At 38.7% G+C, this 24,751-nt stretch overlaps 1 protein-coding gene across 1 annotated transcript; it reads right to left on the bottom strand.

The window, feature by feature from the left end:
- Positions 1–8,958: 8,958 nt before the first annotated feature.
- Positions 8,959–22,258, bottom strand: tspan7 (tetraspanin 7). Its single transcript, XM_084724023.1, has 8 exons — positions 21,960–22,258; positions 13,165–13,353; positions 12,782–12,856; positions 12,199–12,294; positions 11,420–11,575; positions 11,093–11,176; positions 10,586–10,671; positions 8,959–9,094 (listed from the first exon to the last, which is right to left on the bottom strand). Exons 1-7 carry the CDS (start codon positions 22,023–22,025, stop codon positions 10,603–10,605), a joined length of 735 nt encoding a protein of 244 aa, XP_084580149.1. The 5' UTR covers positions 22,026–22,258; the 3' UTR covers positions 8,959–9,094; positions 10,586–10,602.
- Positions 22,259–24,751: the final 2,493 nt, after the last annotated feature.

Here is a 24,751-nt window from a genome sequence, read left to right as displayed (position 1 = left end):
TTTTGAAAATGAAATTCATAAAAAAGATCACATTAAAGCAGTGAAGTAATTCCTGTCATAGATTTAATAAGATTTCTAATCTGATCAAATTGCCATTTGAAAACGCATTTCTTTCATACTGAGCCATACGAGCCACTTAATGTTATGATTTGAAGCTGGTAATCTTCACTAAAACAAATTATTCTTTTGATGAGCAGCATTCAGTGTCACGCATCAGTATGTGGTACTATAATGATATGAGTCCCTCTCTACAGTCCTGGACTGTCCCTTTAATGCTGCTACAGGGAGTTTTTAACTACTTATGAAACAGTCTCAGTTTATTATTGATGCCTATATATGACCTACATAAGTTAATGAGACCATCTGCGAGAAGATCGGCTGTTTCTGTAGAATTGTTCTTAATGCCTGTCTGGTTGGATTGTCCTTGAAATCGGATGAAACAAGTCAGTGTTTACACTTTTACAGGCAAAGTTAAAGTGAGTTGTATGTTAGTCAGTTAAAAAGAGGTGGGAGACAGATTTTTGTTTAGATAATTTTATTTTTGATGTTAAATTTGAGTGAAACATGACTGCTTTTGTCCACGGGGACCTCCAAAATGACCATTCTGCCTGGAACATTCCTTGTAGCTTAAAACAAACACAGCAACATCTTATTGGTTCACCTACTGGAAAGGCTGCCACCTTCAATGTGGAAAATAAGGGGTACAGGGACACAAATCAAGCAGGGGGTCTTGGAGTCCCCCCTCATGAGATGTTGGGTAATTTTATGTCTCAATTTGTGCTTCTTATGCACCAGTTTCAAAGTGAACATGAATGTAAAGGAAATAAAGAGTCAATAAGAGTAAAGCAAAGTTGCATCAGTTCTATTAAGGATCACAGACTGATCCGCATACCTTCTTGTGGGCATTAAAACAAAACAAAAAAGAAAACAAAGATGTGAGTCTGAAATTGTTTTGTTTTTATTATTTCTCATGTCATTCCAAGTAAAATGTAGTGTTATTCAGAAGATTAGGGTGTGAAAATGAAGCATGAAAATAAGCAACAAATTGTGTCCTGTATTGATTCAGAAATGCATTTTGCATTTTCTGTATTGTAGAACACTTCTTTTATAAAACATTTAAATTGTGTATATGATGCTCCTGATGAAAGGAAATAAAAAAGAATATGACTACTTATTAATGCAGCCCATATGCATTTATTTCTCATTTAAAGTATTTAACATGTACATGTTGGGGAACCTATAAAAGTGACATATAGTAACTTTTTAAGTGAGCTAATATTAGCAAAATGCTAGCTAGTTTTAGTTAACCAGTGAACTAGCATACTAGCGTTTAACTATGCATACTCATACGCTCCCTTACCAATAATGGTTGTCTTGCATATCCCGTGTCATGCATGGACGCAAATGTGCGGTTAAACAACTTGTGTATCTCTGGCTTTATGGGTAAACCATATTCATGTAGGTTAATTTAGTGAGGTACATATTATACAGCCAAATCTGATTCAACTGGAAAAATTCAGCAAGGACAGCCCTACTAGCTAGTGCAGCAACTCAGTTGGTGGGTGAAGTTTGGTAGAAGAAAATGGTTTCTGCCCAAAACTGCTCATAGCAAAGTCTGTGGATTATCTTGAGTAACCAGGTCATGATTCTAGAAAAAGACATTGCTTTTGAGTTTTTTGCTCTTTGAGCACTACAAGCAGAGTACCATCTAGTTCCATTACATTTGAGAGAAAGCAGACATTTCTGGCTTACATCTCCAACAACTCTCCAACTTATGCCAAAACAAACTAGGTTTTGATATTGGGGTGACCTGTCCCTTTAAAAAAAAAGTTTTGAGACTCAAGGCTACTGTTCAGGCTGGTCAGAGTTTCCTGTGTGGATGGGGAGTGTCTGGGGAACTTGAAATGAGGCAACACTGATTCAAAAATATTGGTGATGGTCCTTTTTAAAAAATCATATTTTGAGGAGTGTAAGTGTCACCGTTCCTGCAATTTATGACGACATGCCGAACATATGAATTTAAGTCTGTCTTCATAACCTTCCGTCTCAAAAACACAGAAATGAAGCTGAAAATCAATGATTGCATCCAGCCTTTTCTCATAATTAGCCTGGCTGCACTTGAACGTGTCTCCACTCTTCAGTCCGGGGTTTGTGTGTGTGTGTGTGTGTGTGTGTGTGTGTGTGTGTGTGTGTGTGTGTGTGTGTGTGTGTGTGAGTAATAGCGCTTCCCCGGTGGATGCCTCCCTCTAGCCTGTAACCCATTAAGTGTATTCGGGAGGCGGAGGAGAGGAGGGGGAGGAGGGGAAGGAGGGGGAGGAAGGGCGCGGAAGCCAGCGGCACGCACGCTCCATTAGCGGACCCACTGCCGCGCTGCTCCGCCGCTAATTTGCGTAACGAGATTGGAGCGAGCCCGGTGAGCGCGATGTGCCCGAGTCACAGCCGCTGTGATCCGCCTTCGCACCACCGCCTCTCCGGCCTGGTTTGTTTCAGTCTGACGGAGAGACGGAGAAAGACGGAGGATGTGCGTGCGTGCGTGCGTGCGTGCGCGCGTGTGTGTGTGTGTGGTACTTAATCTCCCACTCATGCGGCTGTTTTTTTCTCTCCCCACAGCTCCGTTTTCCGCTGATACCCAGGCGCCATCATGTGGACAGGGGTGGTACTCAGTGATGTCATTGGAGGCTCCGTGGATATCCAGCTGTTAATTAAAGTTTTAATGGGGAAATTTCTGCATTCATAAAGCCAGGTTCCCGAGGTCTCGTCCATCATTTGAATCATCCAGAGTTGAATTTAAGAGGTACACTGAGTTATTGAAATTCTAAACAAGAAACGCACTAATGTTGGCAGAAAAGTTCATAAAGTTCAAAAAGTTGGCAACTCACACCAAAACAATCTAAATGGAAAATAAGTAAGAAAGTAATATAATAAGATATTAAGACTATAATAGTAAGATAATAGGACAATAATACATTACTATTAATACATTGATTTAACTGTATTAAAGAACTCAAGGCCTCCCTGATTAAAGTAGGGATAAGTGGACTACATTAAAAAAAAACTTAAAGTCACAGTTTTATAAAATGTAAATCAAGTTTTGAGAATATTAGATTCTATTTGATTAATTCATTCCAAACATTAAAAACAATAACATGTGGAAAAAAACAGAAACAAACTAAATTATGGACAGACTTTCAATGAGAAACATAAATTTATATTCGACATCTGAAAAGGTGTAGGGAGAAGCAACATGCTTGTCCAGCTATACCCTGAATAATATTATAGTGATTAAACAAACAGTTGCACGTATTCTTTTTCTGAAAGCGTGTCAAATTTTTGGTGTTTAATTAAAATGAAACTTGGGACCCGTGTCTTCACACAGGCTGCAGTGTAGCAGAGGAGGTTCCATTGTTGGCAGAACTGCCTGTTTCCTCTAGATTCCAGTGGTTTGTCTGCGTCTCAATAGCAGGTTGTTGTCACACAGTTTGTATTATAGTGTCAATCTGTCTCTCTCAGTTTTAGGTCGCACACAGTACCCGGATAATCTGCCACTACATCTATTGGATGTCTGTCTGCCTGGAATGAGGGAAATTCTCTAAAAAAATAAGAAGTTTGCTTTATTTAACCCAGCGTCCATTGTTGTTTTTGTTAACTTAAATAATGTTTGAAGTGTGTGAACAGGTCACCCAAAAATCAAAATACATATTCTCACCAGTAGAACTATTTATTCATCTAGAATTCTTTGGTGTGAGTTGCCAAGTTGCTGGAGATGTCTGGAGAGATGTCTGCCTTCTCTCAAGTAAATGAAAAATAATAACTGAAAAAATTTTCTCAACAGCAACGTCTCTTTCCTGAAATCATGACCCAGTTACTGAAGATAATCCACAGGCCTTGTTGTGAGCAGTTTCATGCAAGAGCTATTTTCTATGAGCTATTTGCCATTAGTGTTACAGTACAGAAGGTGAGTGTGAATCTACTCATGCATGAGAGGTTAGAGCTCAGCTGAGGAGGGAGCAGGTCATTATTTTGAATAAGCCCAGACAGAGCGGTGCAGAATTGTCTTGAATCATCCTGAAGGGATTTACTTTGCCATAATGACCCGACACTGTAGCCTACATTATCCTGTTTACAGGGCTACTTACCTTTTAAAAAAAATCAATAATTTGAGTCTGTTTCTTTTCAGAAATATCAGACCATAGAATGAAATTGCAAAATCCAAATCACAGAACCAGAACCAAGTCACAATTTTTTGAAAAGGAAAAATGAGTGTGTGTGTGAGAGAGAGAGAGAGAGAGAGAGAGAGAGGAGGGAGGCGGGGGGGGGGGGGCTGTATTATAATATAAAGTCCATTATAAAATACTGTAGTGCTGCAGAGATGCCTTGGCCTAAATAAATTGATCTCTAGATGAAAGAAAACATGTTGATAAATGTCACATCATCATTTTAATGCAAAGTCATCATTCCTATTGATCATATTGCATACTGCAATCAAAATTTCAGTCAAAATAGTCACAGTATATATTTTTTTACCATACTGTGCAGCCCTATTAGAATGTCATGACTGTCCAATCAGAATCGTTTAATAGTTACTCATCCATGACTAGATGCATAATTCCTTCTACATGGTGATACAGTTGGTGGGTGTAGTTTGACAGAAAGAACTCTTTCCCATATGAAACTGCTCACAACAAGGTCTGAGGATTATTTTGAGTATCTGGGTCATGATTTCTGGAAAGAGACATTGATGTTGAGCTCAAATGTATTTTTTGTAGTGCTTGTGCCATCTAGTTCGGTTATATTCCAAAGAAAGCAGGCATCTCTATGGCGATGATGGCTATATGGTGCTCTGTTAACTGATTTACAAACTGTCATATACAAACCTTCTTCCTCAAGGTAATGCTAAAGGTCAACTTCATTGATCAACAAGTGCCACTCTTTGGTCACCTGATAAAGAGCTTGAAAACAAGCCTGATAGGGCTGAGTATCAATGCCGTTAAGGTGTCGACTGAAATAATCCAGTATCAAGTAGTACTGGAACCTCTCTCTTCGAATGATACCTGCATTCAATTCTTTTGATACACAGATCTAGAAAAAAAGACTATTTATATGGTTTTGCTCACAGCCAATCGCAGTAAGTGTTCTTTATAAAGAAAATGAAGTACTCCATTGGGATTGGTATCACTTTAAGGGTGCTGGAATTGGTACTGGTATTGTAATTTTTTAAAATGATACCCAGCGCTAACCAAATATAGATTTTCTTTTCCTTGTTCTTTGCTGCTTGATTCCTACAGTTAGATTGAGTATATTTACCGACCTACACAGCACTGTGGACCACAAATAATAAAATAGATAATAAATAAATAAAATACATTGTTCATATTATAACCTGACTGATACATTGGCCCTCTGTAGTAAAGTCTCCCAGTTTGACAGCGGCAGAAGTCCAGTGGGAACATGTGAAGGGACCTAAACCAGCACAACCAAACAACTCACATACAGTTTTGGTAAATTAATGGAATAAGACACCTGTTATGTGAAATGTATGGAGCTCTCTCCATCCCTACGAAATGAACAAATGCTGAACAAAATTGTTATTCTGTATATTTATTGATAATAAGACCACTGATGGTGACTTAGTCAATAGTAGACAGCAGGGTGCAGTTCTTTTTGAGTGTCTGGTGACCCCATGTGTAAGCAGGATGGTATTACAATTTAGTATTTACAGGACAATATCGGTTTAAGGAAAGAAAATAAGCTTCAGAGTGTTGGAAAACATACATTCACTAAATAAATTTACAGCTTTAAAGCAGTAGGGTTTAAAAAGCCACAACCAAATACTGACCAAAAGTGAATACAACAGGATCCATAAAATCTAGACATTCTTTCTTTCTCTCTCCCTCTCTCTCTCTCTCTCTCTCTCTCTCTCTCTCTCACACACACACACACACACACACACACACACACACACCCTGTCATACACGGAAAATACACACTCAATGTTAAGGAGACAATCAAATAAAGAACAACATTACACACACTCACACACACACACACACACACACACACACACACACACACACACACACACACACTAAAAGAGCGATAGAAAATCACTTGGTGAAACTGTAAACTTAATGCCAAACAAAAACATAATAAATATACAGCTAAATTCAAACAGCTACATGTTGCACGTTACTCTCAACAAAACATCGGCCACAATTATTTTTTTCAGTGCGATTTTCCTATAAACTATCAAACAAATACAGATTAACAGCACAAAGTGCGGAATCAAAACTGTGACACGACATTTATATTGATTAGCATATTAGAATGAGAAACATTACATCATATAAATTACATTTCCAGTAAATATCTACAGATGATGATGATGATGATGATGACGGCATGTTGATGCACTACATAGAATACTGTAAATACTAGATGAACAGTCCTGTGTACCTCTAATGTCGACCTCTCTCACTGTAACACATAGCTAGCATTATATTCCACCAGAGGAGATTAATTCATGACTCTAATGATTTGATATGATCCTGAAAATCACTGTTTCACTGACCTCTAGTGGTTGGAAACCCTCTTAATACCCAGAATCCTCATTTTGTTGTACCTGAAACCCTACAGGTACACCTCTACATCTCCACAACAAGGTGAGAAACAACAGAGATCAGCAAAAACATGATTTTCAGCAGGTGCTTAGTTGGTCTTTAAAGCTAATTCCTAGAATTATGTCAGTTACTTTTAGACCACTGACACATTACTAAGGTGCCAGTATGCTTCAAATGAAGTGGATCGTCAGGCAGCATTTACAACTTCTTCTCCTTGCACGCACCTTTCCAGCATCAGAATCGTGGGTGCTTTTTGCTAATTTTATGAACAGACTGGCCATTTTTCTGGTGGCGTGAAAGTTGGCAGGATATAAACATCTCTCTAACGTCTCTCTCCTGCTTCTGTTACTTCTCATCTGACAACCAGGTGCAACACTATGAAGGCCTTTGAAAAGAGACTGTCCAAAACTGTGCACTGTGATCCCTGTATGGATGATTCATTGCATCTCACACTCTCTAATGCAGGGATCATCTGCAACCTTTACTCACCAAAAAAGGGGAGACTCAAGACTAGCTGTCAGCCACATTTAGAGGAAAAGATGCCGGGCCTTTGACGCAGGCTACGACACTCATTTTAGTTGGTGAAAGACTAAAACCACAACACTTATAAATTAAAATTAAAACATCTAAAAAATGCTATTCATTTCCATAAAATGTTTGGGGCAAAAGAGCCGCAGGTTGCAGACCACTAAAATGTCAGCAAATTTTTTTCACATCGCCTTCAAGTGCGGCCATTCCAGACAGCTAGGGACACTTTTGCCAAACAAACTTTAAAGATAATCTAAAGTCTGAAATGGCAGGATCACACCAGAATTTCTTTTACACTGAAGATGCTTCGTGCTCAAACAGTCACATTGATGGACAGTGTTTCCCAGATGTTGAAAGTTTTATGTGAGGATGTCGAACATTTTATCATCACTATCTTGTTGCTGCCGTTTACATTCAACCTGACACAAATTCCAAAAATGCACTACAGAATTATTTTCTGTGTGTATACGTGTATGCATGTATTCATTTTGTTTTTATATTTTATCCTGTTGAATTCTGAATTTAATTATCACTATGTATGTTGTATTTTGTATGTATTATGAAAGAACAGCAACTCTAATTTCATTTATTACATTTACATTCATTTGTTGATTTTCATGGCAAAAACAATTAATTTCAATGAAATCTTCGTAATGAATGGATTTGCTATAAAGACTAAGTAGACCTGCATGAAATTTTCATTTCGAGCTCAATTTTGTGCAATCCAATTTGCACTGTTGACCAATAGCAGTTCATCTTGACCTTGTGACCCATGGACGTACTAACAGACGTGTCCTTTGAGGGAGCTACTGAAGCATATTAGCTGTGCTGCACCGTTCAATTTCATTCAATGTCCTCCTAACCTGCTCCAAGTAATGGGAATGGCTTTCAGAAGTCTTAACAAGACAAGACTTGATGTCATAAATCTTTTGAATAAATTGAATTTACCATTCCTTGACGAACAGATTACATACTTGCTAACTGACAGAGAGGACTTTCTGGTGTGATCTGGCTTCCAGTCTTTATTGTATCAGATTTGTTCCACAACTGACCTCAGTTGCTTGTTTTGCTTGATTAATATTTTCTTTCCCGCCCCAAACCAACTGAGTTACATTAAGTATATGAAGTGTATGAAGAGGCAAGATGTTTGGGCAAAGTGGAGCATTACTTTAAGTTACTGGTGGGAATCTGACAGTAAAGATTCCCATTTTTAATCAATGTTTCCATGTATTTATCTCAGACTAAAGCTTTAACTGATACTGAATTAAAATTTCAACATGTAACTTATCTCATAATCTGCTACTGAGTTAAATTATCAGGCCAAAAAGAAATGGTAAAAATAAAATTTAACAACTTCTCCCTTTTCTCTCCTGTCAGTTTCCTTATTTTTCATACAAACTTAGAATATCACCCTCAGTACACATAATCAGTTCACAAAATGTCACAACCATAGGAATATACAATAGTGAGCAATAGCAAAGTCAAATGCAAAACTAAACCTATCTATTAAAGTATTACTTTCAAGCTTTAGTAATGTCATTCTGTACAAAGATGTGCAGTGGTCCTCTGATGACGGTCGGTGAAGCATGCTGCAACCAACTGAGAAGCCAAGTTGCACCCAGTCGCCTATCTGAGACCAACACCGCTGTCAACTCCAACAGCTCCGGTTCATCTGCCTGTTGCAGGTTGTAGGCTGTACTGATCCGAGATATGTGCTAATGAGCAACTTCTACATCAAGCAGCAGTGTGATGTGTGGTACAGAACGTTTTGATGTGACAGCAATGAGTCAAGGAATGGTGCTTTACAATAAGATACATTAAGATATTACATTAAGGTCACAGGCAGAGAGACGGAGGGAGGTAAATTCCAATACAGACATGTGATAGTGTTTCGGGAATTTACTCTTGTTGTTTGTCAAGGCTCTTTGTCTCTTCTTCTCTTCATCTCCCTAAAAACAAAAAACACGAAGAAAAACAAGTCAGTTGTATATGAACTGAATCCACATTCATTGATTGTACGGCTGCTTAAGGGCATTGGAACAAGCTGAAAACACATCACTGACATATTATCACCATAGAACGTTGTTCTGGCCAAAATTATATAGCAAACAGTTACTTATTTACACATCCAGCAAACACCAGTCAACATTTGTATATATTTGGAGTCCAATACTAACTTTCCCTTTAACTTTGTTTTGGACTCCACCAACTCCTGAGGGGAATATCTGGCTCTTTAGCTGCTAAATGCTCCACTATTGGGGTTTTCACATTGGCACTTTTGGCTGCTCATTTGCTGTTCATGTATCTGTATGTGCAGCTCTCAGTGCTTTTGTATCTTCTAACTGAAACTGTGGTTTCCTGTGTCGTTTTTCTCCTGAATCTCCGTTTACACTTTCAGGTTTTTGCTTTATTTTACTGTTTCATGTTCACTTTCAGTTGAACAGGAGTCTTGTTAAGTTACTACTGATGAAATTTCCTGATTTTGCTGCTTCATAATAATTAAAAAATAAAGAGTTTGTTCACTGTTTTACAGCTGCTCAACTCGAGCTAAGCTTGTCTTCAGTTAAAAGATATCTTCAAGAGTGTGGGCCTGTTATATTACTACAGCTTTCACTACTGTTGATGCATAGAGCAGCCATCTTGGACACTGACGTCAAGTCAGAAATCTGATTTCAGGGGATGTTCCCGTTGAAATTTTCAAGGGGGAACCTGGAAATTCCGACTTCCCAGTTCAACCGGAATGCCCCCCAAATCAGTGTGTTTCCCACAACACAAACCTGTAGATTTTTCACAGTAAAGGTCTTGTTAAGAAATGAAGGGATCCTATTCACTGAAATGCTACGTTTAATCTTAAACGGATGTGCTGAGTTTGCATTAACAGTGTAATGTAGTAACTTTAGCAGGCCAAACGTGAGCGGATCAAAACGAGGCTTCATACTTCCACTACATCACTGTACTGAAAAACTATAGCTCACTTAGCATGAAGACATCCCTTGACTTCACCACTACATGACTTCCATACATGCACATGGTTGTTCCTCTCAGCTGCATGCATGAGAGTGTTTAATCATGGGTGTATAGCACTAGCTTGCCTTCATGGCTTTCTTCCAGAAATCATGTCATTAACAAAATCTTTGGAAGTACTGAGTGTACGAATTTTGTTTTGATAAAGATTTGCTATTTTAAAAAATAGGAATAGCTTCAACTTCAACAAGTCTGGACAGCATGTTTTGGATTGATTCTCTTCATGAGGAGGTAACACAGAGTGTGCAATTAATAATCATTTTGCCGGTGAAGTGCTCCTTTAGGTTTGCAGGGGACCAACTCAGCTAAGAATTGGCCCCAATTTTTTACTACCCGATCGCATATTAATGATTGGCGGCCGATCAATCACGGCATCCCTAGTTGCTTGTGAGTGTGCCTGTTTAAATGTCTCTCACCTGCCACGTCACATCAGCTAGACCATCTCATACTGATTGGCTGTGATGATCCTGGACAGACAGCAGGCCAGCAACATGCCAATCAGCTGAAAGACAGAAAAGGGCTTTTTGTTCATTTCAAAATATTTGAATTAATATTCATCATCAAGATGACATTTCCTGTGAAACGTACTTGTTCAAGCATTCACAATACCAAAACCCTGAAAGTAACGCAGTGAAATAGAATTCAGTCATCTTTTTTTTTTTATTTGAACATGTGCTTGTCCTACATGTCAAATGTTTTCCACAAAAATCCTATTAAACAATACATACAATACTTTTTCTCTATTAAATGTTGCGGTAGACTTTCTGTCGAGCCAAAGCTGGCAGCACATAGTGTAACAGAATATAACCTGTGTTGATCTTCTGTCTTCAGTGATTATGTCTCAGTATTTAAATGCAATTTATTGATGCTAAAACACTACACATGCCACCTTTTACTTGGGTGCCATCACTTTCAACTCTTACCTGTGAGAAAGCAATCCCAAACGTCACTCCTGCGATAATGGCCATGTTGGTTTCCATGAATGAAGTGACCAGCTCAAAGCAGCCCTGAAACACAGGGGGCAGGTTAGTTTGCAGAGGGTACAGGGACATGTTATATGTGCAAATTAAGGGCAAAATGGAGAGTATCTGAGGTAATTGTTAGTTTATGGAAGAGGGAGATAGTTTGAAAAGGTGAATGAGGACCTGTCAGATGCAAAAACAGTCACCTTCTTTATAAACAGTCATAAACTACATAAAGTAGAATGTAAGACAGGTGAGAAGTAGGAAAATACAACACAACATACTAACCTGGTGGAAGACCTTGCTCGGAGCTAGAGTTGCATTGCGGAGGTCTTCTGGGTTGCAGTCAGAGGAGTTAAAGCAGCAACTGGCAGGAATGCCATTGGATGGGTAATACACGCTGCCAAACCAACTGGTGTAGTTATACACTCCACAGCAACGCAGCTAGTAATGCACAGGAGAAGAGAGAGCAGTGAGGATTAAAACATAAGACTTGTATTGTTTCATATTTTTCAAAATGCATATCCAAAGTGAAGACCAAAACAAGCAATATCACAGTCTGTCTCTGAATAGTGTCCAACTTTTCCTACCTTGTCCTGATTTGGTCATACTCTAATGCAGGGTGGGTCTAAATGCAGTTCCATATCCAGAATCCATTAATTTGTTCTTAATTAATCTCTTAGAATAAAGGATTTTTATATTCACAATCAGAGTGGCTCAGACTTCCATTAGGCCTGCCTGTGAGCTGGACAGTCATTGTTTGTTTTATTTGTATCTAACAACTGGCTCTATTCTTGAAGAGTACTGAGTTTTTCATTTTTATATCACAAACAAGACTTTCTTGACCCTACGCAACATGTTTTTTTTGTCTTTTTGATTAAATGTTATTTTGTTGTTGCGAATTGTTCTGGACCTCAGACCTTGAATAAAAATGAGATGCAGAGTCATAAGTTTGAGAACCCTTGCTTTAAAAAATTCAAGCCATTAGCATTCAGGGTTGTGTTTTGGTTTGCTGCTGATGCATTTATTAGCTGTTCAGCAGCCGATTTCATGTCATGCAGACGCACCTTGTGCTGCAAGTCATCAACAGCGCGGCTCGCCTCATCCTCAGCGTTGTAGTTCAGGACTGCATCAGTGTACGTCCTGTGAAAGGTTCCCTTTATCTGCAGTGAGCAAACACACGCATATAATTACACACATTAACAGCGTAAGAGCACTTTACATGGCTTTAAAGGGAAAGTTCATCCTAAAATCAAAACTAAAAAATTCCCCATGGCCTGTAGTGCTATTTATCCATCTAAATTGTTTTGGTGTGAGCTGCAGAGTTTTGGAGATATTGGCTATAGAGATGTCTGCCTTCTATCTGATAAAATGGGGCTAAATGGCTCTTAGTCAGTGTCTCTTTCATGTCTCATGACCTAGTTACTCAAGGTAGACCACAGAGGTTGTGAGCAGTTTAATGTAGGAACTACTTTCTTTCTAGTATAAAAGAAAGTAGTTCTGGGCGATCGTACTGCAGAAAGAAAGTCGTTCTTTCATGAAACTACTTATAACAAGGATAAATAGCACTACAGGCCGAGGGTATGTCAATTTGATTTTGGGGTGAACTGCCCCTTTAAAAAGTTGTTGAATGTTGTATTTGATGCTGACCTCATGGCGAAACACAAATCCAGAGATCCCAGCCACCAACTCAGCGAGGAAGACGAGGGACAGAAACATGGCATACTACAGAGAGAAGAAGGAAGACAGAGATTTGCATAGTTTGCATAAAAACCCTCTGCCTTAGTTGTGTATCATTTGCCTACACTTGCACGCACACAAACATACTCAAACACACTCACTTGACCACCGTTAAGTGTACAAAGTGCCCTGCAGCATCTATTGGATTTCTGATCCCTCTCCACAGGATAGAGGTCAGCCATTATTCCCTTCATCATGTGACCTGAGGCTAATTAATCAGCATCCACAACACTCTTCTCTTGTAACAGCAACATAACACTCCACCCTTATTAACTCCTCTCCTGCAGCCTCACCAGCTTCAACATCCATGGGCTTCCTCTGCAGGTGGCAAAGCATCCAAACAGGCCGAAGACGATGATGACTGTCCCGGTGCCGATGAGGACGTACGGAGCGTTGGTGGAGTTGTCGGCTATCAGAGAGATGTACGGGCCCAGCATCAACTTCCCCCATACTCCCACTGCCAGCAGGATGGCTCCTGTTATCTGGAGTGTGTGTGGGGGGGGGGGGGGTTGGAGAGATGGATGTAACAGAGAGAACACAGGGAACAAAATGAAAGCAGGGAACAGGCCTTTATCTCTGCACTCCTGCGATATTACAATAGCTGTGTTTTTAGCAGCGTGGCGAAGGGGAGGAGGAGAAAGAGGATCAAGGTGGAACAAGAAAGGAGAGCAATTAGAGTAAGGAGGAGGAGACGAGAGACAGAAGACACAAATTTATCTGGAGTGCAGGGATAGTGATCACTTGCTTTATGAATATGCCTGTACTGAGGCGCACACACACACACACACACACACACACACACACACACACAGAGGAAAAGAAAGGGGACACGTCAAAGAAGCTCTTTGATCCGAGGCGAGACGCTTCCTCCTGTTGCGCCTCTCTTAGCATTTCAAATGAAGGCTGCGGATAAAAGAGCGTGTTGTACGAGGCAGCTGAAGCGGCGTGTGTCTCAGCTGGGTATGTCTTGACGGCACTGGAAAGAGAGCAGGGTGTGGAACGGCTGCTGATGATCTGACTCTAGCGAGGGCCAACTCATCATACCGCACCCCCTTTTCTTCCAAGAGGAGGCCGCTCGCCATCCTGCTGCCAGGCCCTCTGGTTTGAGAGGGAGTGGTCTGTACAAAATGTCTCTGTGCACTCAGAAACCTCTACAACTGATGAGAAAAAGTAGAAAATGAGCCAGTATGACTGAAAAAGCAATAGAAAGACTCTTTTGCTCTTTGAATAAATGTTCCAGCTCAGCAATTCCTAAGATCATAAGATGTATAATGATGATTTGCACAGAATTTTTAAAATCCTTCTAAAACACTTCAAATACCTAAAAATTAGGAGTTACATTTTAATAACACTTCAAAGTTCCCTTGTAGACCTCTTCTGTCTAACCTTCAAACAGCTATACTAGAACATCTTCAAGGCCAAGGCATGGGGCCTCAGTTATTAAAATGATTTGTTTGAATGATTTGCTTTTGTTTGATGATTTTGTTTGGAGATTTGTACTTAACTTAACTTGTTGTTAAGCTGTTTTCTGTCGGCTTGCTTATGTTTGATTTGTAAAAGATACTGAGCATAAAAAACTTTGCTCAAGAATGTTCTGAGAGGAAAATTTGTGACTTAAGCACCATGGACAAAAACGAAAAGCAAACTTTTTCCACAGTGATGGTAGAGGAGATTGAAGAGGACTCAAATATTGGGCTGACAAACAAAGACAAACATGTAGCCTGAGAGTGTGTCACAGTGAAATCCTCTCATCTTTAATTGATCATTCCTATCACATTGTTCATAAAGCTCACCACAGGTTTGGGTGCATGTGTGTTCCAAACTGCAATACACCTTCATAACCAGCAGGAAAATCACTGAAGTCAAGTTTAGACTTAGATAAGATCGTCTCTACATTAAGGTAAAGTCAAATAACTACTTATACATTGTTTTCTGCTTAAATCATACTTAAGAACAAAATGGATCATAAGTACATTTTGTAAATGAGGGTTTCTCTTCTGTATAAAATGACCAGTGCTAAATCTAAAGAATACATGAAAAACAATAGACTGGCTTAGACTGGCTCTCTGGTCTGAAGATGACAGAAAAGCACTTTGTCGAGATGCACAAGGTCAGACTACCAGTCATCGACAGATTTAAACCGAATTTAAATGTATCATGTGCACATACATAACTCATAACTCCCTTCCTGTTACATCGCTTTGATAATAATAATCCTGATTCATGTATTATATGTGGTCAGGAAGTATATCACTCCACTGCTTTTGCCTACAGTTGGACATTGATTTAAAAGAGGGGAAAAAATGGACCTATGCCAAAAAGGGGAAAATACTGAGCTAATTGTAATACTTGGGGATATTTTATTAAATATCTTGAAAGACACCTACCAGGATGTTTGGTAAATACTTAAGAAATGAGAATATTGTAATGTATAAAGATATTATTCACTACATAAGAATTGCAGGGTTCTGTGTTTATCTTTTTTTGTCTGTTATTTTGTTTTCCTGTGTGTATGCAGACCTGTAAGTAAAACTTTTATGGTATTAATTCTGAAAAAAAAAAAAAAAAATTCCAAACAACAACAACAATAACAATGTCCTACAGCCTAAAGTCATGTTACATAAAAATGACAAGATGATTGATACAAAAAAATGTTTCTTTGCATACACTTAGGTTGCCACACTCATTCTCTGACTAAAGCTTAAACTACTCTCTGCAGGTCAATGACTGCATTAACAACTTACACTTTGGCCTGTCAGCAGCAGGGTGTGCACAGAATGACTGGGCAAAGGTTTTTCACCATGACAAATCACCAGTCTCTGCCCTGCCTCTCCTTTGAGTGCTGCATTGTTCTGGATTTGGTTGCAGTTTAGTGTAAGCACAGGTATGAGGAGTCCTTTTAGATCTCGACAAAATGAGAGTAGTTTCAGACTGTCTACTACAAGTACTGTGCAAAATGGCCGAACTTGATTGCATCTCTGGCAAACATCCACAGATGAATTTCCATAAACACTATGACACACAAGGACAATGAGTCTAAGGTGTGGGTGGGATGGAAAAGGAAAGAAAAAATGCACTGAAACACTGAATGGCATATCTTGAAGAAAGCACAAGCTCTAACTATAGTTTGAAATTAGAATTACACTGGTTTAAGGCTGTAATTAACAATTGTTTTAATTAAAGTTCAATCATTTGTTCTAAAAATTGTCAGAAAATAGTAAAAATGCCCATTACAATTTCCTGAAGACCAGTTTACTAGAGTGGAAGACTAAGAAAACCACAAACTATTTACATTTGAGAAACTGTAGTCAGTATATTTTTGCTTAAAAACAAATTAAATGGGTAACCCATTATCAGAATTGTTGTTGGTTTCCCACAATATTGCTGACGTATTTATCCCTTTGTATTTATGGCTAACACATGTAGCTGTGGTTTCTGTTATGTAAGAATAACCTGTAAAAATGGGTATTATTGACAATTTGTGGGCAGCTAGTTGCAAGGTGATGGATGCTCAGTGGCACAACATTCGATGGAGCTGAACCACAGAGAGAGAACTGAGAGCCACTAGATTTGCTATTTAAAATCATGTCAAGAGTTGTCTGTTTAATGTTTTTGGTATCTCTTTAACTGGATCCTTGCCCTGCTGTTTCCCGTACTACTGTAGCTGCTCTGTGTGCACATGGATGATACTATCTACAGGCCTAATGCACTGAGATAGTAAAGGGATAGATGATTATTTGAAATGGGGTTGTATACGATACTTATCCATAGTCAGCGTATTATGTAGAGTAGATGGCAGTCAGCATACGCCAAGCAGCAGGTGTACTGGTGTTGGAAGCTAAACAATGTACTGCTGTGGACAGGGTCAGCAACAACGTGTATTTTAGGGACTTAAAAAAGACCTACTTAAAAAAAATCAATATCAGTTTAAGTGTATGCTACATTTAGGATATTGCCTTGCCATCAGACAAAGGAAACACATCTATTAGATAACACAGGTGTGTTGGAGAGGCGAGTAGACCAAAAAGTTGCAAAAAGGACTCCCGAACGCTGCCTAACTTGCAATATATCATTTATTTGCGACGTTTCGGTATTGGACCTTCATCAGGCAAAGTTTTTGTCCACGAGAAAACTCCTTGCTGTCAAACAGCCTTTTATGACATGAAACCACCATTATATAAGCTAAGTATCGCTCTCTCCAAACCAACCAGACATCATTGGCAAAATCAGTAATTCTACCTCGCAGAATTGGTCTACCACTGCCTCGACTGGTTAGTTTATTTGTAGTTTCGTGTGACCTCAGTGTATTAAAAGGTTCATTTGGATTCACCAAAGTCATACAGCAACGCAAAACTAACTAAGACAGCAGTAGTTCAGAAAATCCTGTGTTCTGTGAGGTATAATTACTGATTTTGCCATTACTGACAGGTGGCCTCCTGTCAGTAATGGCTGTCTAATGGCAAAGTTAATTGGCATGTCTTTGACGTGTCTAAATATATCATACACTTAAACTGATATTGATTTTTTTATGTGGGCCTTTTTGTAAGTAGCTAAAATACACTTGCTGACCCAGATCACAGCAGTACATTGCATAGTTTCTGTAAGTAATACACTTACTATTGATAATACCTCATACAACCCCACTTCAGCTGATCTGAACTCTCCTGTAATGTAATGTAACATAAAACAGGGCTGCAACTAATTATTATTTTCATTACTAATCTACTGACTATTCTCAATGTCGATTACTTGTGTCGCTAATAAAATGCCTGAAAATAATGAAAAATTACTTGATGTTAGAATTTCCCACAATACAAGGTGATGTTTTCAAATATCTTTTGTCTTTTTGTCAACAAAATAACTAAATTCCATTATCAAATTAATTTCTGATTTATTTTCTGTGAACTAGCTAATGGATTAATGCATGATTACTGCAGCTCTAATGTAGGGGATTCCTTCTTTCCAGCCACTGTCTGGCTGTGCTTTACTTATATATGTTGATGATACGATTAGTCACTAATGGCATCTACTGTTTCTATTATCAGTGGTATCCAACAGTTAGAACATGTGACACTCATTTTAAGACAACAGTCCTCTATGACCATGTGCTCACGGTTTATTTCATCAGCAGGAAAATGTCTGGCCCCCTAAGAGCTGCTGTCTCATACACATAAAGGATCATCTTGTCAACGCTAAAATGTTCATTTTAAAGCCAACAGGGAAATCAAGCATAAGGAACAGGGCGAAGTCATCTACACTTCATGTCTGTTGCTGAATACCAAACAGCTTCAGACCCCCCTCTCTCCTCCTCCTCCTCCTCCTCCTCCTCCTCCTCCTCCCTGGAGCAGAGTAAGCTCCCCCCTCCACGTTTTGTTTGAAATTCAATGCCAGGCTGGCCACCCTGGTTACAGCACAGAGTTTAAAACAGGTCACCCCTCTATCCTCCTCCTTCCCCAGCCTAATAAAGAAACAGAAGGTGCGATGACAAAATATGCTGGTGAGGACACCACGCGGACTCCACCACCTGCTCTGCATTAAACCGTCCAGCATGCGCACGTGTAAAAGTATGGCGACATAGCTATTCACACTTAGGACATTATCCGCCATGACAAGCTGATGACAGTGAAACCGAGGGTCGACATTGAGGCAGCTCTCCCACTTCGAACTTCGTGCCAGTGAACCTCTTCCTGCTTCACCCTTGGGGTTGAAGAGAGACACTGAGCTGTGAGACTCCTCTGCACTTTGGACATCTGAAACCTGACGCTGTGGATGTAAGGGAGCGCTACGAGACGGCCCAATCCTGACTAAATATAAAAGTTCATATCTGTGGCACCGGTGCGTCTGCAGTGCAGGGAGATACACAGCACAGCTCTTCTCTTTAAGCCTTCACAAACACACAACTGGAAAGGCTCATTTCAGTTCTGTTCCCGCCACGATTTCCTTCCACAATCTTTAAGGGGGTAGGTTAGGTTTCATTCAAGGCCAAGTTGCAGCATTTAAGCTACTTTCATTTCCTCCAGTTTGGGTGAATGCAGAGAAAGCGCTCAACAAACAAGGAAACTGGGCTGAGATAGCAGACACAGTCTCCGCTGTATCCGGCATCCATTGTGTAAAAGCAACTAAAGAGAAAGTACAGATTAGACAAGTTAGCTAACACTACTGGTAGCTTCTGTTATAAGGTGATCAGATTTCTGAAACCAAAAACCTGGGACATTTCCAGTTTGGCTGTCAACATATCAATAAATTCCCACTTATCTATAAATCTATAAAATTGAGTATTACGAAAGTAAGTTTGTAAATCAGATCAGAAAATCATAGTTTACAGCACCATGCTGAGTCAAGCTCCCCGATCTGAATAGTAAATAAATAGTATGCTAGTAGGGGAAATATTTTGCTGTACTTTACCCTACTTGCCTCATTTCTGTATTTTATGTCAAAAACATCATATGGAATAAGTCACTCTTTTTCCCATCTAGTCCTCCTTCTCCTCTTCCTCTTCACTCTACCTGGCTTGAAAAGATGTTGAGGATTCACTTGACACTTGCTAGCTTCTAGTTGAGCTCCTACGGCGGTTTTCTCTAAAATTAGCTCAAACAAGTAGTTAGTTAAAGAGGAGTGATGTAAAGAAAACAAGCGACTGAGATGCCAACAGGTAGGCTCTGCTCCCCAGTATACAGGCCCAGGCATCTATCAGAAGTCTAGCAATCAACCTATAATCCACAATTACGTTAAAAAAAAAGATCACCAAATTGCTTGTCAGTCAGATGGCCAGGTAGCTCAGTTGGTAGATCCTGTACTGGGACTGGGAGTCCCCTGAAGCAGCTGTGGATTTGATTCCTGCCTGTGACCCTTTGGTGCGTGTCATTCCCACTCTTTATCCCCCCCTTGCATAAACCAATAAAAAAACTGCTTGTCAGTCACACAGTATTAATTGTAGTTATCTTGTCTAATGTGTGGTCTTGGATTCATATTGTTGCTTCCCTGGATGCTAAATCATGTTTGAAAATTGGTAATCGAAAGATAAACAAAGGCATACCCAAACCACTGAAAACCAAACAGGGGAGTTAATCTCAAAGTAATTTCTCCCAAAATTAGAAGCCGTCTCACCAAATTTATTTGGTTTGAGAGATGCTTTCTGAGAGATCCCCTGCCTCAGATCCTGAGGACACTTACTGCAAAGAACATGGACAGAATCTATTCTTCAAATGAGTGTTGTAATACACAGCTTGCTTAGCATTGTGAATACAGCATTTTATGAATTCAAACCAGAACAAGGATTTGCAGCTTAAGACAACAATCCTCCAGAGGTATTGATTCATCTCTTGGTATAATTTGAGGCTTTTGTGGTGCTGTGTTTTGTATAAATATGTTGGGTGTGTCTGATGATTTTGCATTATACAGTATGTAAATGTGTTGGGCCACATATAAAGCAGAGCACAATCCAACTGCAGCTGGGCTGAAGTGCAGGACACAAACAGCACACAAAGGAAAAGGAGAGGTAGTCCACACAGTGAAACTTGCAAGTGCAAGTGTGTGTTATTTTTTTTATCATGTGAAATTTCAATTGCAAGTGTACCTGTGTTTTTTGCCTATATAGTAACACTATAGGACAAAACATTGCATCAATAAAATTATTGAAACCTTATCTTAACTACGTCCATTTTCCTCTGCTGACAAAATATTAAAAACACAATTATATTATTTCAATTATATATAGTTTGACCATCATTTAAGTCATTTATCAAGCAAAAAAATTAGTATCTTCTGGTTTTGGATCACCTTGGCACCTTAGTTTGGGGAAAAAAAACAAAAAAACATATGCAGTTGTCAACAGAGAGACAAATACATTTAAATTGTGCCAGGAATTATGATGTTGTCAATTTAAAGATAATTTTATAAGTCAAGAAAGTTGCAGCTTGTTGTAAAACAACAAATAAGGTCCTATGGGGTACACCAGAAGACGAGGGACTCCAGCAAATACCAGCTACGACCTAAAACAAAATCTAGCTGACATTGCAATAACAACAACTACAAAGAACTGTTTTTACTCTTGAAATGTTGATTTATTTTTCGAGTAAAATACATCAAAATAATAGAACAAATTATAGAACAGCTACAACAGTCTGGTGAGTTGAGAAAATTACATGACTTTACTTAACTTTAATGCAGCCTGTAAAAAAAAACACTCATTATATTATAACAATATCCAAAATCGAAGATGATATCTATCTGATATCACAATATTAATATAATACTGATATAGTACCCAACACTAATTGGAATAATTAATAATGATATGAATTTCCCATTACATGCCGATAATTAATCTGCCCTTATATTTATCATTCATCCCTTGTATAATTAAAAATAACAGCTAGTTACAGCCCTGCCTTCGATGCTGTAGCATAACATCACCGACAAATAAAATATTTAAGTATTTACAGACGGTGTTTCCTGTATTTTATTTAAATAACATGGTTTACATGGTCATGTTTCTCTAGACTCTCAGCTGTAGACACTTTTAAACAGGTGCTCCTGTAGGGATCGATGGGTTCACTGGGGTAACGTATCTGTATCTGAGTAAAAAAAAAGGTGCAGGGTCCCTTTAAGAATCTATAGCAACGACCCCAAAATGTACAGTATGTGGCCAGAAAACGGGCTTTTAAACGGGCCTCATCAAACCGAGAAGGCCCGTTCATCAGACGGATGAAGGGAGAGTAAAATCAGTGATGTTAACATCCTTCACCGCGCCAACCTCACTGACAACAACAACCATGATGTACTCACACCACTGACGCCCAGCACACAAAATACTGTGTGTGTAACCTGAACGTTACATCACAGAAGACGGTATTGATATTTTAGACGATTAAAGCGTTGGCGTTAGCTGAACGCGGTCGACCATTTGGCGTTAAATATATTGAAACAGCAGTCTGAATCCGTCGATGATGCTGGCACTGTCCAACCCTTCATCACGCACGATACACACACACACACGCACACACACACACACACAGCGGTGGATTAGGATGGATTGCTTTCATTTTACGTTATTCAAAAAAAAAGATGATATCGAAAGGCTACGTACCCAAAACACGAAGGAGTATACGATGAGGAGGGTTTTAAGGCAGGTGATGACCGGTTTAGTTTCCATTGTGGAGCGTACGTTAGACCCACTGTGGTAATAACGGCAGCAGGGGCAGAGAAACCGAGTCCGACCGTTACTGCGAACTGTCGCGGTGCAACCACGCACTGATGCAGCCACACAGCGTCACCAGAGACACGCACCACACCAGCTTACATTATCATTAATGGCCTTTTTTATTCAGTATCAAATAATAGTTTTGATTTATTATGTTGAAGAATTAATAATATTGATATTGAAACATAATAGGGGAGAGTGGGGAAATTTGTACCATTTTTTCTTTTCTTTTTTTTTTTTTTTTTTACATTTTCCCTCATAACACAAAATAAACGGGTCATTTTTCACAAATAAGGACTATAACATTAAATTTAATGTAAGAAGTCTGAGTGTTACATATTCCCCTTAGACCCTTTTACATTTTGTATACATTGAGTGAGCTGTACCAGTTTCAAAAGGAAGTATGGCAAACCACAATAGTTTGTCAATGGGCGCAGCAAGTAGAGCAGTTTTCATCGTGTCCTCAATCCAGCCAAAACTTTTATTAGCTTGCAGCCATAGATTCTGGCGATTGCTCTCAAACAGTTGTGATCCTGTGGGAATTCTATACAAATCGACCAGTGGAATATTGATTGTGACGTATTGTATACGCAACAACCAGACATTTTGGTGATTTTGGTGCTGGTAAAATGTTTAATTCAACATTTGCAGCTTGGCACCTCTTCTGGATGACTGGGGGAGTCCACTACTTTTGTTGCGCACTGCTTTTCAATTATGTTGGCTGTGAAAGTTTTTTTCATCCCATTTGAACTGTGCCATGTATTACAGTATAAGACATAAACACCAATACTGCTGTCCCTTGTAACATTATCTTACCTGATTGTTTTATCCAGCAACTTCTAGTCCGTTTATCAGGCAGGAAGCAAAAGAAGCTAAATTCATTGTATGTCTGACTACATCTCAGTACAAAAACACATATGCATTTAAGTTTCAGTGGCTAACATTAGCTTTTGGAGGGAGAAAGTCATGTATTTTTAATGACACAACTTCACAGTCTGATACTTCAACAGTACTAAGACAGATCCCGACTTTCTTGACTTAAAATAAATTTTTATAACGATAATTCAAGGCACAATTCAAAGAGGATTAAAACATTATTTGTCTCTGGTCATTGACTACCATTCATATTTTGTCCTGCAAGGGCGGGGCCTCGGCTCTCTATAAATCATAATAACCCACTCGATCTCAAATAAAAGCACACCTCAAAGTAATCCAGTTACTGCTGTAGTATCTACACTGTAAGAAATCATACAGGAAATTTAGTGGAATCAACTAATCTTTTCTCATTGACTTTATGTAAATATACAAGTTTTATTTATTCAAGTTAAATAATAAGCATTACATATATACATATATACATACATATATATATGTATGTATATATGTATACAATCTGTAACCACTAACCACTAACTATTTGCCTCTTAAATGTACAGGACAAGAAGTAGCTGCATAAAATGGAAAGACTTAAGTAAAGTGCAGGTACACTGTAAACTGTACATAGGTGCTGTGCTTGAGGCCTCTGAACTACTTGTGATGTCACAAAAACATACTTGTTAACTTAGCAGATGAATGAGAAAATAAACTTGTCTGTACATACATTATTCCGCACAGTGAAGCTCAAACATCCAAGTGAAGTAACAATAAGAAAAACACTGAGCAGATCACATCATATATAAGATGGTGTGATTAAATTAAAATGAATTTAACATCTTCATATTTTTTCTGAGAACATCTCAAAGTTCCTCAGTCTGTGAACCACTGACTCTTATCAATAGTCACGATCTTAAACCTCAAATAGTAACATAAGGCACTTTCTGAGAAGTCACCTAAGGATTTCTAAACATCAGTACACAACTTTATCAGTGGTTGATAAATGATTTGCTGATGCTTTATAGATAATTTTTTCTAAAAATAACATTTGGGTTGCCAAGTTGTGGAAAATCCCCCTCCAGCATCACACTTGCTGTGTCATTTTATGTCTGTAATTCATCAGAAAGACCTCTCCAAAGGACTATTTCACTACATACTATCTGGAAAAGGTCTACAGGGCATCTGGACCAAAATACATTAACAGAAATCTTCACATTTATAGATGCTGCTGACTGATGACTACGTTATTGAACATTGAGAAATGATGACCCACTTACATTAAGACTCATGTTGGGTGGGTGGCTTGTTCACTTTAATTTATTTGTGCTTAATTTGTATAAGTTGATTGCATATTTTACATGCAAACCCCCTTCATTATTATGCAGTATTACCAGGTAAACTCACATTTAAGTACTTAAAGTAAAAGTACCTACAATTTAACTTAAGCGTAAAAGGGAATAAATAGTTAACTTCAACCTTTGTATAAATTTAAGTGTAGGGCTAAATTTGAATTTTTATGAGAGAGAACAGTTTTATCAATCACACAAAGGGAAAATGAACTTATGCTGGCTCATATGCAGACTATGTACTGTAGCTATTGGTAATCATTGTTCTTGTTTGTTTTTTAATATTATGATAAATATTGTACTGTTGACTTTTTATCTTGGCGTTGTCATACTTTGAGTTTTTGGTATTGTTACATTCCTAGGAGATACTGATGATAAAATACTGAAAAGCTCAACTTCAGAGGTGTTACACTATAGGGCTGAATCTTGTTTCACTGAGGGGTTTTGGAAAATGTTTTG

This window comes from Lutjanus erythropterus, chromosome 8 (genome assembly GCF_056507025.1).
Source record: "Lutjanus erythropterus isolate fLutEry1 chromosome 8, fLutEry1.hap2, whole genome shotgun sequence".
NCBI lineage: Eukaryota > Metazoa > Chordata > Actinopteri > Lutjaniformes > Lutjanidae > Lutjanus > Lutjanus erythropterus.
This window is presented reverse-complemented; position numbering and strand designations above follow the sequence as displayed.

Excerpts from the sequence above, each read along its gene's own strand:
- tspan7 (XM_084724023.1), bottom strand. The coding sequence starts at position 22,025 with ATGGAAACTAAACCGGTCATCACCTGCCTTAAAACCCTCCTCATCGTA. Across the intron at positions 12,295-12,781 it reads GATTTGTGTTTCGCCATGAG|ATAAAGGGAACCTTTCACAG; the intron begins GTCAGCATCAAA and ends TGCTCACTGCAG. Across the intron at positions 11,576-12,198 it reads TTGATGACTTGCAGCACAAG|CTGCGTTGCTGTGGAGTGTA; the intron begins GTGCGTCTGCAT and ends GTGCATTACTAG.